This window comes from Ursus maritimus, unplaced genomic scaffold, assembly GCF_017311325.1.
Source record: "Ursus maritimus isolate PB19 unplaced genomic scaffold, ASM1731132v1 scaffold_24, whole genome shotgun sequence".
NCBI classification, from domain to species: domain Eukaryota; kingdom Metazoa; phylum Chordata; class Mammalia; order Carnivora; family Ursidae; genus Ursus; species Ursus maritimus.
In genome coordinates, this window is record NW_024424897.1 from 13,235,260 (window position 1) to 13,248,526 (window position 13,267).

The 13,267-nt window shown below is 55.2% G+C and overlaps 1 protein-coding gene across 1 annotated transcript in view; it reads left to right on the plus strand.

Annotated features, from left to right (window-relative positions):
- Positions 1 to 13,267, plus strand: part of CACNG4 (calcium voltage-gated channel auxiliary subunit gamma 4) — a 57,531-nt gene that overhangs the window by 43,621 nt on the left and 643 nt on the right. Inside the window, exons 2-4 of the mRNA XM_040641212.1 lie at positions 3,246 to 3,329; positions 8,582 to 8,722; positions 12,755 to 13,261. Of these exons, the coding sequence (XP_040497146.1) occupies positions 3,246 to 3,329; positions 8,582 to 8,722; positions 12,755 to 13,261 (732 nt within the window). The remainder of the gene's footprint in view (positions 1 to 3,245; positions 3,330 to 8,581; positions 8,723 to 12,754; positions 13,262 to 13,267) is intronic.

A 13,267-nucleotide genomic window follows, 5' to 3' on the forward strand; every position in this document is an offset into this window, starting at 1 on the left:
AAGAATGGCTTTTAAAACCCAGTCGATATGTTGGACGGTGTGAGTTCTACTTACAGTTTCTATCCGATACAAAATATCTCTCCTAAATGCAGAATCGAGGTTCGCAAAACACATTGAAGGAGCATTGGGAGCAAAGGTGCCTGTATGCAAGCCAACAATTCCAAACCCGAGTTTTGTTTTCAGATAGAATATATAAATATATTTCTTTCCTCATTTCTGCCAAGGGCATATTTTCCTTTCACATTATCGGTGCCGGAACAAGCTTTCTAGTCCTCGACTCTAGGCTATTTCTCACTAGGGCTTCCAGCAACTGTTGGATTAGCATTGACTTACTATTTTTTATTAAAAATAGACACAAGTTTTTCTAGAAGTTCAATCTATAGGTACCGACCTGGAAGGATGTTCGTCCATATTGTTAAAGGAGAAACGCAGGTTAGGGATGGAAGTGTATTGTATAATTCCGTTCAAAAACTAGGCATCCTTGAGGTCGCTTTTATCAGCCCTTATAAAACTAACCTATCATATGACTCAGCTGTCGTACTCCCGGGCATTTATCCCAGAGAAATGAAACCTTAGGTTCACGCAAAAACTTGTACTCGAACGTTCATGGCAACATTATTAGAAATAGCTGGATATCACAGGTGTAATCACTTTTAGCAATCAGATGTCACAACCCGTGTACATCCGTGCTGTGGCTTAATGCCAGCCAATAAAAAGAAGCAAACTGTTTATACACGTAACGACGTGGGTGAATCTTAAGAGAATAATGCTGGGTGAAGAGAGCCAATTCCGAAGGTTATGTGCTGTATGAGTCCATTTATAGAAAGTACATTCTTGAAATGACAATTCCGTACAAGTGGAGAATATCTCAGTGGTTGTCAGGGGTCAAGGAGGGGCTGGGAAGGCAGGAGGAAGGTGGCCGTGGCTCAAAGAGGCATCCTGAAGGATCCTCCAGGTGGTGGAAACGTTCTCTATCTCGACTGTGGCCATGTCAGCATCCTGGTTGTGACACTATAATTCGGCAAGATGTTACCGTTGAGGGAAACTGGGTAGAGGGTACCCGTACTATTTCTTACAACTGCCCGTAAATCCACCATCATCTCCAAGCAAAAAGTTCAATTTTAAAAAATGGGGGGAACCTCCCCTAGGTGTATGAGTGCAGGTGGGCACACAGAGGGAGACGTGGGAAGATACACGCTTGGCCTCTGGGAAACGAGGCCGAAGAGACATTATTTACTTTTTCGTTGTCACCCTCTTACTATTCGACTTGTTCCAACGAGCATGTGTGACTTGGTGATTTTGTTTAGGCTCATAAAGTGGCCCCAAAAAGGTGTGTGGGGAGAAGGACGGATGGTAGAGGGCTCTTCCTGCCTAGCCCACCCCCGCCTGGAAAACACTTGCTCTGCGTTTCCACGAGCACCCTGGATCTGGGGTGTGGGACCCAGCGTGAGGGGAGGGCGTGGCTGGCCCACGCTGGTCCGTGTGGCCCGCTTCCCGGCCAGCCTGACACAAGCCCACCCTCGTGCTCTTTCTTCTCGCTCACAACCTCTTGTGCTTCTCCACCAACCCAGGCACTCACGGAAAAGTAAGGACCCACAGAGTAGAGGGTGGGACATTTCTGGGTCGGTTAGCAGCGAGCCTTCCCTGTGCCGCCAACAGGGCCAAAGATCATCTGAGTGCCTTTCAAGTGTTGCCTCTTGCGATTCTTCTAACTTCCCCAGGAGAGAAAGCGTGGGTCGTTCCCATTCTACAGATGAGGACATGGTGTTGTTCTTGCTTGGCTTGGCACCCTGGACACTGTCGAAGCCTGTCCCACTTTGGCCATCACCTCTGAGACCCACAGTCTGTCCTCCCACCATTCCCTGACCAAACCTAGCCCACCCACCAGTGGGCCCTCGAGGCCCCTGGGCCTTCAGGAAGTGGGGGGTCTTCACCCAGCACCCCGTCTTTCTGGAGGCAGCAGCTAAGGATCCCCGCAGAGGGGACAGCCTGGGGAGGCCGCTGGCGAGCTGGCTAATTGGTAAACGGGCGGAAGGGCAGCGTGCCCCGAGCTCGTCAGGGGCCTCTCTCAATTGGAAGCACTGAGAGACGGACGCCGGTCTGGCTCAGGCCCTGCTTCTGACACTGTGCCTCCAACCGAGAGGTCAGGCTGGGCTGTGGGAGGCCAGCAGGAGGCTTGGCAGCAGCGGCAGAACAGTTGGAAACAGCCCTAGCCCCAGCCATGCAGCATTGTCAAGATGAGCTCCTTGCAGAAGCAGGGAGGCTGAGCCGGGCATGAGGGGGTTGGCTGGCAAGGCAGGGCCTGACGCCCTGGGTGCCCCCCTCTCTGCCTGTGTCCACTTCTGTGCTGGGCGTTCCAGACTGCAGGGGAGCAGGGGCTGGGAGAGCAGGACAGAAGCTTCTCGAAGGGAGGCCTGGCCTCTCCTCCTGCAGTTACAAAATGACCCAGGGTGTCCTGCCTCCCCCTCTGTGGAGGCTACTTCTCAGAGATCGGGAAAGGGAAAGAAGGCAGGAGGTGGTCTCAGCCTTTCTGGAATTTTCTCTGGCTCCATGTTCTCTTCCCTCCATCACACTGAGTGAGGGGATCATAATCAGTTTGTCAAGTGCAGATTTGGAATGTGCTTTAGGACGGATTTACAAGTGTTTACGAGAGAGGAAAGACAGGCATCACAGGGGCAGATTTCATCCCGACTCACCTGACCCAGACCCAGACCTTCCCCCCACTTCGGCCCCCAGCCCCTCCCCCTACACAGGTCCTACTGAGTCCAGCCACCAACTTCCCACCACTCTGCAGGCTCTGACCTCAGGCCTCCCTTTTCTCGGCTTCCCCCTCTGCCCAGAAGGCCCCCTCCCCCTGTTCCCAGGGGCAAATTCTTTGTCATTTTTCAAGATGGCTCTGCAGTCCCCTTGGACGGGGGATGGCATGTCCTGCTTGCCCCGAGCAGTTCAGCTCGATGCCTCCTGTCCCTGCACAATTATTGATGGTGGGCCTTTCACTCTTACAGGTGCCCAGACGTGGACCGTCGGTGAGATGGTCACCTCCGGGGCGCTGCTCCCTCTGTGCGGTCCTTCTGTGTGTGTGTCCGTCCCCGCACAGACCAGGGATGCCAGAGCGGGCCTTTCTCCTCTCTCTGTGCCCAGGGCCTGCCCAGAGCCTGCCGCACACGCCGAACTTAAGGCTGGACTGAGTGGACGCGTGAACCCATGGCGCGTTTACAGTGTTCTTTCCCTCTTGCTCTCCCCAGGGATCTATAAAGGCCACTGCTTCCGGATCAATCACTTCCCAGAGGACAACGATTATGACCACGACAGCTCGGAGTATCTCCTTCGTAAGCGTCAAGAATTTTTCACTTCCTTGCTGTGCGTGGAGGGGGGAGGGCTGTGGCTGGAGGAAAGACGTGCCGCGTGTGGGTAAAGGGGGTACTGTTCTCTGGATGCTCTTCTGCTCCCTTTCTGATTCAGAAGTGTTATTCCAGAAGATGGACTTTTGTCCGACGCTGCCATGACATGCTGGGTATCCTAGTGGACTTCCTTGGTGGGTAGGCCCGTGTCTGGGGAGACTGAGGCAGAGCTGGAGCAGATGAGGGCGTGGGCATCCCCCTCCCCAGGGCTGCTGGTTATGGCTAGTTTCAGAGTTGCTGATTGCTGCTGCTGGGCCTGGGGCAAGGAGGTTAAAGACATAGGCTCACCCAGGCTGAGCCTCCTGGGGCACCGTGACACCCCAAGTACTTTGCCCTGCCTGCTCTGGACCTGCCCAGCCCACCCCACACACCCAGCATTCTATTCTGGAGAAATCAGAGGAAGCCGCACCCCCAGGCTGCCTGGGGGAGAAGGCAAGGAGGGGTGGCAGACGCAGGCTCTGATTGGGGGGGGTTGTACGCGTTCTCGGCACCAGCTAGGGGAGCCCCCACCTGTGCCCGGGCCTGTGGCTGGGTTGGCCCCCAGCTTGGAACTCCCAGCATATCCCGGACGAGGACAAACCCCGTCCCACACCCTAAAGCTGGATCTCATCCCTGGGCCTGGGAATACCTCCCTGGGAGGAAGGATGGAGCCACAGCGAGGGAAGGGGCCCGGACATGGAAGAACAGCACCATTTTGAAGCCACTTTCCCTTTCCCATTAGCTAAGACACACACAGAGCTGCTCACAGCATCCCCCTCGGGGGCCGGGGCCCGGCTTCATTTATGGAGAATCGATACCAGTGTCCTCAGAGGGAGCACAGTTCACTCTGCACCTGCTTATGGATCATTCGGGGTTTTTTTTCTAAGAGAAAGGATTCTGGTTCTGAGTCATCTGGTGAAACAGTACAGCATGTGGTTCCCAGGGAGCCTGGGAAGTGTTGGGCTGCTCCGGCTGGGCCCAGAACCTGAAAAAATTGGGCTAGATCTGCCTCCCAACCCTCCTCCCTCACCTTCTCTTCTTCCTTCCACGTGTCCTTTCTTTCTGCTTTCTGGGGGCCAACACTGAAGCAAGCAGATGATATTCCATAGGGCCACCGCCCATGGCCATGCAGCTTACGCACTGCTCAAGGAATGCCACTTACATGGACTATGGCATAAATGAGACCCGTCAAGTTGTACAGTGCGTGGCCTGCACAGCCATCCAGGGCGACCCCTGGTGCTCAGCCCAGAGGGGATGGCCCAACTGGAAATCAACCCTGACTCAGAACCTGCCATTCTCTGGCCTACCCAGGGCAATCAGGGGGTTCTTAAGGCTCTGAGAGCAGATTTGCCCCACTAACCAGCCCTGGAGGTGTGAGGAGCGAGGCGTGAAAAAACAAACGATCCCCTCCCCATTTCCTGCTTGAGCTTACCTGAGGTTATGGACGTTGGCACTGGCTCTTCCTTTTTACTTCCCTGCCCCAGTCCCCTCTTTGTCCCCAGAGCCCTACAATCTCTTTCTGGATTGTTCTCATGACTATTGACCCAGAGGTCAGACGATGTAGCTTTTTGAGGTCCCAGCAAGAAGCAGCTGGTTTGCTCAGATGGGGAGAATGAAGGGTAGCTGGTGAGGGACTATTTACAAAGGTGTGGGCGGGCTTAAAGAGAACTCGCCCATCCGGGATGGTGAGGCCACCAGAGCCAGCAGCTAGGGGAGCCCTTCCCCTCCCGGACCTGAACAGATGAGGAAAGCGGGTATGGGGGCTGGCAAGAAGGAAGCCGTGAGGACAGGGCTGCCTGGCAGGAGCTATGGCTTTTCAGAAGGAAGGCAGCCCCCTCACCGGAGCCCACAGGAAGGAAGCTAAGGGCATAGCACTCCCCTGCGCGCTCCTCCCAAAGCCAGAGGCAAGGGAGCCGAAGGATTCGGCACAGGGCTTGTGCCTCCTGGGGCCCAGGGCGGGATGCAGAAAGTGGGAACAGGTTGGGGGGGCAGATCTGGAATGTGCAGTACAGTCTCCCACCCAGCTTTAGGCTCTTGCTGTCCTCGGACTCTGCCCGTGGTACCTGAGTTTGGGGGGGCATGCGGGCTAGGAGGGGCCCAGCAGCAATTTTCCCAAATTGATGGTGATGGGACATCAATGAACGCTCATTTGGGAAGGAAATGGGTTCCTCCGGTGTGCGGTAGGGGGACCAGCAGGTTCATTTACAAGCCTGGAGAGGCCCAAGGAAGAGAAGAAGCGATGGCTTTGGGCCGGTAGCTCCAGCGGCTGATGGAATCGGGGCGGAGGGCTGACCTACCTCTCCATCGAGGAGGCGTTTTTCCTCCTTGTTGGAAACAGGGGCTGCGGAAATGGAACTGGTCCTGAAACGAGGTTCAGAGGGCAACATCCCGGGATAGGCCAAGGTCATGGTCACCGTGGCCATCCCCCCTGATTCCCGTTATTCGGTCCTCTGGTCCCCAGACTATTGTGATCCCCAAAACGTGTAGACGCACAGGAGAGAGAGACAAGGGTCATGAGAGTTCATTTAAGCACCCGTTTAACAAAAAGTGGTTATGGGCCTACGTGCCAGGCGCCGTATTAGGCATGTGGGGTGAACAAAACAGTGAACAAAACAGAGGTCTGCCATCCTGGTGCTGACATTCCAGTGGAGAACAGGTAGGTCAGAGAAGGTCACAGAAGGTTCCATGGTGTCTCTCTGTGGGAGAGCCTGTTGGGGGGCAGCCTAGCTGTCTGGGGATGGGGGGATCAGGCCGGATAGGTCCAAGGCTGTGCTCCGCACACCCTGTCTTCGACAATTCAAGAGCAAGGTCAACCTTCGGGCCATGCATTCCGAAGTCTTCCCGAGAAACCAGGCTTGTGCATTGAGTTACATAACCGTCAGAGGGCTTCCTCCCGGCCTTGGGGCTCTGGCAGTGCCCCCACTGGTTTGTAGATCCACAGGCAGGTGTGGGGTTAGAGGGGTCACCACCCCACACCGTGCCTGCCATGTCTTTTCCACCAGCCCTGCTGGCCCCAGGGATTCCTGTCCACTCTGACCCGTGCCTGGTGCCCCTTTTCCAGGCTCCCCATCTTCCCATTAGGTAGCTGATTTCTGTGCTAAGCCCGGCAGCGCTGGTGTCCTGGCTGGTGGGAGGCCGTGATGTGCCTGAGGTTGAGTTAGAAGGAGGTATCCGTCCTCTAGACAGACATAGATTCTTGCCACGGCTTGATTTGGCCATGAGGCATGGGCTGGACCTCAGCTCTGCTTGTCCCTCAGCTCTGTGCAAGACCCAACCTGCACCACTGTCCACAGCGACCCCTGCTGGCGTCTGCACACCCGGGGCTCTGGGATGAGCCCGTGTAGCAAAGGACAGGTGCACACAGGACTTAATGGCAGGATGGATGGCTCTGAGCCAAGTCCGACCTCAGGGACGTTAGAGGCACTGGGCTTCCTCCTCCCCAACCCCTCCAACCTGTCTGCAGAACGAGGACATCTAGGGGTAGCCGATCCCGGATTTTTCTGGCCAGCATGGCTCAGAGGCATGTTTGCAGAGCCCATGGGAAACCTCCCAGAGCCTGTGGCTGCAAGAAGGCAGAGGAAGGAGGAGGACGTGCTGGAGAGAAGAGCTTTATTTAATGCCCTCAACAAAGCCCCCTCTGTGAAGCAGGGCACACACTGGTGGGCTTACAAGAAAGGAGACAAATGCTGCCTTCAGAGGCTGAGAGGCCGCAAACTGGGTCAGCTGGCTCAGAAACTGGCGCCTGCCAGGGCTCCCCGGCTCACTGTCCCCTGCTGGGGCCACCAAGGGTCCATGCAGCCAGGATTTCTGCTGGGCTGGGAGACCGGCAGGCGCGTCGGGCAGGCTGAGCTCGGGGCTCCTCCTGGCCTGCTTCCCATCCAGACGCTAGGGAGAGGGACCCACGTCCCAGTAGCCCTTCTGAAATGCAGGGAGTAGATTCTTTTCCTAGGGCCACCATGCTAAAGTACCACACGCTGGGTGGCTTCAAACAACAGGAATTTACTGTGATTTGCTCTCGCACAATGTGGAGGCTGAAGTCTTCAAGGGGTGTTGGGCGGGCTGCGCTCCCTCCACGGGCCCCGGGGGAGAATGTGTCCTGGCCTCTCCCAGCGTCTGTGGCTTCCTGCTCTCCTCGAATTGGGGCCACTTCACCCCTTTCTCTGCCTCTGTCTTCACACGCTTCTCCCCTGAGCCCCTTGTCTTCTGCCTGTGTCTCTCCCTTTTCTTCCGAGGGCTCTTGTCCTTGGATTTGGGACCCGCCCTCATCTAGGGCGGTGCCCTCTTGAGATCCTTCATTGAATCACATCTGCAAAGACCTTTTATCCAAATAAAAGTCACGTTCGCAGGTTCCCGTTGTCAGAAGTCTGCTGCCCTGGCCACCCCCCCAGTCAGTGGAGGAGCAAATGTGCAGGTCCAGCTCTGCCGGACAGCGAGGTCCATGCACGGCCCGCTCTGTTCAGCCGTCTCCTCCTCTGTGACCTCGGGAGGTCCTGGCTTGCACATCCTTGTCTGTCACCGGGGGTGATGACAGTGATGATGCTAGAGAGAGAAGCTGTCACTTAGGAAGTGTGTGCTATGCCCAGGCCCTGGGCTAAGCCCCTTATTCGTCCAAAAGCAGCCATAGGATGGAGGTACTACTGTGAACTCTTTCTACAAATGGGGGGGGGGGGGCGCTGAGTTTTAGGAGACGTGATTTGACCACAGCCACATGGCTGGCATGTCGCAGAGCAGACGCGGGCCTGCCTGACGCCAAAGCCTGTGTTCTCAGCTACCCACCCGAGCTGCCTCTTGTGGACACCACTTTCCAGGCTTCCAGAGGCTTCTTAGACAGTGTCCATGAAAGGCTCAGTGGGCTGTGAGGTCTTATCTGAATGGAAGGCAGACCAGCGTTTTCATGGCAGTCATTGTAGCTCCTTGATGCCATTGAGGGGCTCTCCTGCCTTCGGGCTGGCAGAAGTATGACCCACACCCAGAGAGAGCCTAAGTGAGCTAGGGGCAGACGCGACCCCAGGCCACCCGGCGTCCTGCAGGGAGTAACCGGAAGGCCCGGGTCATCACTTGAGTCTGGTCCACCTGCCCCCACCCGGCCTCAAGGTCAGGGCAAGGGCCCCGAGCTTCAGGGCTCCTGGCCAGTGCTGGTGGCCAGGCCCCGGATGGCAGCCCGTCTCACTGGCCTCTGCTCTGTGTCCCGCCCCACCCAGGCATCGTGCGCGCCTCCAGTGTCTTCCCCATCCTCAGCACCATCCTGCTGCTGCTCGGCGGGCTCTGCATCGGCGCCGGAAGGTTCTACAGCCACAAGAACAACATCGTCCTCAGCGCGGGCATCCTCTTTGTGGCTGCAGGTGAGCCGCCCGCTCTGTCCCCCTGCACAGGGTGCGCGTCCTGGTGCGTGCATGGGGGCGGGGGGAGGGCAGACATAAGGTCATTGTTCGTAATTGATGTCAGACGTTCAGGTGTGAGGGGGGCTGGAGCGGGGACTGGGGAGAATGGCTCAGGGGCACGGGGTCCCCTCTTGGCGTGGCGAAGAATGTCCTGGACCTAGATAGCGGTGGTGGGTGCACGACGTTGTCAACGTAGTCGATGCCACTGACTTGTGCACTTTAAAGGGTTAATTTGTGTTCTGTGAATTTCACCTCGACCAAAAACATACGTAAGTCTAAGTGTGCAGAGCACCCCAAAGAGGCAGTGCTGCTGTCTCACAACCCTGTGATGGGGAAGCCTGGCTGAGTCGGGGGGCCAGGGAGGTAGGTACCCAGAGAGACTCAATGGAAGCCAGGACCTGAAGGAGCTGACAAGGTGGAGGGGGTACAGAACTGGCAAGGGTGCGCCTCGGAGCCACCCCCACTGTGACCCAGTGAAATCCCACAGAGCTGTGGGTGACGGTAACACACGCCCCGCCTACCTGGTCCAAAATGGCTTCACACTGTCACTCCTCTGAGTCTCGATGGAGACACTTCAACGCGTGCCTTGCCACTGCAGACGTGGGAGAACTCCAGGCCAGAAGTGGGTCTCGTGGCTGGTCAGTGGCTGGGGGGTGTATATAAACGGCCCAGGACAAAACCCCGGGTTTTCTGGCCTGAGTCACCGGGGGCACCTGCCAGGTGTCCGGTGGCATCCTGGAGGCTCCGGGCAGTGCCTGTGGAGTTCAGATAAACTTGCAACAAGGGTCCCTGTCTGGAGAAACAGGACCTGCCTGATGTCTTAGGCCTTCTAGTAAGTTTGAGATGTGTTACAAAGTTCAGTGATACTTTTTTTAAAAAAGATTTTATTTACTTATTTGAGAGAGAGAGCAAGAGAGAGAGCACCAGGGGTGGGAGGCAGAGGGAGAGGGAGAAGCAGTCTCCCCACTGAGCAGGGAACCCGACATGGGGCTTGATCCCAGGACCCCAGGATCATGACCTGAGCCAAAGGCAGATGCTTAACTGAGCCTCCCAGGCACCCCGAGTTCAGGGATTCTTCCCTAAATTGTTACCATAACTCCTTGCAAGGCCTTACCAGTGTTCTTGCTGTCAAAGCATCTTTTTTCTTCCCCCGGTCTGGTGAGGGAGCCCTAGCTGGCCTGGGCTCTGCATCCTAGAACAGCCCAGTAGTCCCATGATGGTGACAGTGAGAATCCCAGTAATGGCGGTGGTCGCTAGTGGTCCTTGGTGGTCGAGGATGGGGGTGGGGCGATCTTGGGGAGGAGGCGTTGGAAGGGCCTCACAGTGCCTGTCCCCATCTTGTCCTCTCCTCACGATTTCTCTGAGAGAAGGAAGGTGACTTCAGGGCCAAAACAGTTAAGTGACTGGCTCAAAATCTTTCAGCCTGCTTCTTATGCTCCTTCCTCCACATCACTTCTGCTTCTGTGTCCTTCCACAGCAATAAATAATGTGTGTGTGTGTCTCTCTGAGAGGGCTGTATGTGTGTCAGGGGATGCGCATGTGTGTGTGTGTTGGCAAGGAAAGCCTGAGTGTGGAGTCTCCTTCTTGGCCGGGTGCCCCTCCCTTTCCTTCTTGTCCCCGCCAGGAGTAGAGGTGGGAAGATAGGGGTATACCCCATTCTCTCTCCTCCTTTGAGCCCCCAGATTTTTGAAGGTGTGAACCATTAACGAAGTCCCTGCCATGAGATTTGAGTCCTGTCCGCTTTCCTTTCCCCAAGGAAGGGAAAGAAGGCTGGCACCAGCACCAGCTACATGTTAGGGCCATGGTGCCAGGTGCTCAGTGAGCACAACCATGGCATCCCAGATTCTGAGGAGGCCATCAGGTGGCCCAGGTGGCTTCCCTGAGGTCACATGGTGGCAGAGACACAGGCTGCCCCGTGCTGTCAGCCTCCAAGGTAAGGTGCCCTCTGCAGCTGCCCATTTCCCCAGGAGGAGCCATACAAAGCCATATCCAGATGTTCCAAGTCACCGGAGGCGTGGTGGGGTCCCGGGTCCGGGGACACGCAGCTAAAAACATGGGTCCAGAGAGGAGAGGAAGCAGTGACAAGGAGCCATCACGGCAGGCAAGCAAGGCCATGTTTATTGGTTCCTATTTATTCCCTGGTATTTGGAAGCTTTGATCATGGGCCAAGGCAGTGGCAGGCCAGGGGTCATGCAGAGGGCCCCCAGCTCCAGGCCGCTCCAGCCCCAGCCGTAAGGTGATTTAGGCCCATAAAGCATTTCAGGTGGGAAATGGTCAGAGCCTTGGGAAAGGTACAGTTCAGAGGCTGGGAGAGCCTGGAGCACACCATCCACGCTGGGATCTCTGCAAGAGGCGAATGGACAACGGACATGGGCAGTGTGTAGACCATGCAACACATTACTTCACAGTGAAACACAATGGATTATAATAGAATGGAAAAGCATGTTCACTGTGTGCCAGGTGCTATTATAAGTGCTTTGTCTACATTAGCTCATTTAATCTTCACATCCGCCCTGTGACGCGCATACCACCGGGGTTCCCGTTTTGCCCGTGAGAATACGGAGACACAGGAAGCTGAGCAGTTTGCCCAAAGTTCCACAGCTGATAGTTGGTAGAACCGGGATTCAAACCCAGGCAGCTTGGCTCTACTGAACCTCACTTATAATTAGATGAAATCAAACAGAGACAGCCAACAGGTGACAGTACCTCACGTCTCAGACTGGCAAAGATCCAGCCATGTGATAGAACAAACTATAGGCTGTTGAGACACTTTGTGCTCCGGTGGAAGGCCTGGGGCGGAGACTCTGAATTCAAAACACAAAACACAACATGGTACCCTGGACGGATCCTGGAACAGAAAAAGAACATCAGTGGAAACCCCAGTGAAATCCAAGTAAAGCCTGGAGGGTACTGAGTAGTAACGTACATGGGGGGTTTCCTGGTTGTGACAGATGTACACGGTAATGTCAGCTGTTCATGGGGGAAACCAGGTGGGGAGGTAGAAAGGAGCTCTCCGTACTATCTTCACAACTTTCCAATACATCGAACACCCCCAAAGTTTATTTTTATGTTTTGAAACACACATACCCATTGAGGCAGCAGATTCACATCAAGGAATTCATCCCACAGTTGTACTCATGTGTGTGTGACATGGTATGGACACAAGGATGTCCGTGACAACTCTATCACCGCACAGGGCTGGAAGCTCTCTGAACGTCCACAGCAGAGGCCTGGTTACTGTCCATGCAGCGGTTGCCATGTGCACTCAGAAAGACAGACGGCTCTTTCGGTCCTGACCTGGAACCATCTACCAGGTGGACTGTTCCATGAAGAGGCAAGGGGACAAAGAGTATTGTGCAAAGAAAAAAATAGATGTGTGTGTGTGTGTGTGTGTGTGTGTGTGTGAGTGAAATAGAGAATGAGAGAAAGAGAGAGGGAGGGAGGGAGGGAGAGGGAGAAGAAAGGGAGGGAGAGAGAGATTGGATATAACAATAATATAAGAAAGAAGAACAGGGGCACCTGGGTGGCTCAGTCCGTTAAGCATCTGCCTTCAGCTCAGGTCATGATCTCAGGGTCCTGGGATCGAGCCCTGCATCAGGCTCCTTGCTCAGTGGGGAGTCTGCTTCTCCCTCTCCCACTGACCCTCCCCCTGTTTGTGCATGCTCTCTCTCAAATAAATAAACAAAATCCTTAAAAAAAAAAAAAGAAAAAGAAAGAAAGAAAGAAAGAAAGAAAGAAAGAAAGAAAGAAAGAAAGAAGAATAGCCACCATCAGGATGGCAACTGGGCAGCTAAGTGCCTGCATGTTATTGCACACCTCATCTGAACTTTTACTTTACTACCCATTCAAAACAAACTACTTAAAAGAAAAGTTCGCGACCAGAATAAAGCAACGCCTATCCAACGGAGTGTGGCCACCAGGCCCTCCTCTGCTTGTCCAGCTGCGGGTCTAACCTCTGCCTCACCCCCCCCCACCCCTCTCCTTCTCTTTCAGGCCTCAGCAACATCATAGGCATCATCGTCTACATTTCCAGCAACACGGGCGACCCAAGCGACAAGCGTGACGAAGACAAAAAAAACCATTACAACTACGGTTGGTCTTTTTACTTTGGAGCCCTGTCCTTCATTGTGGCCGAGACCGTGGGTGTCCTGGCTGTAAACATTTACATTGAGAAAAACAAAGAGTTGAGATTTAAGACCAAACGGGAGTTCCTCAAGGCTCCCTCCTCGTCTCCCTACGCCAGGATGCCGAGCTACAGATACCGACGACGGCGCTCAAGGTCCAGCTCCAGGTCCACCGAGGCCTCTCCATCCAGGGCAGCGTCTCCGGTGGGCCTGAAGATCACTGGGGCCATCCCCATGGGTGAGCTGTCAATGTACACGCTGTCCAGGGAGCCCCTCAAGGTGACCACCGCCGCCAGCTACAGCCCCGATCAGGAGGCCAGCTTCCTGCAGGTGCACGACTTCTTCCAGCAGGACCTGAAGGAAGGCTTGCACGTCAGCATGC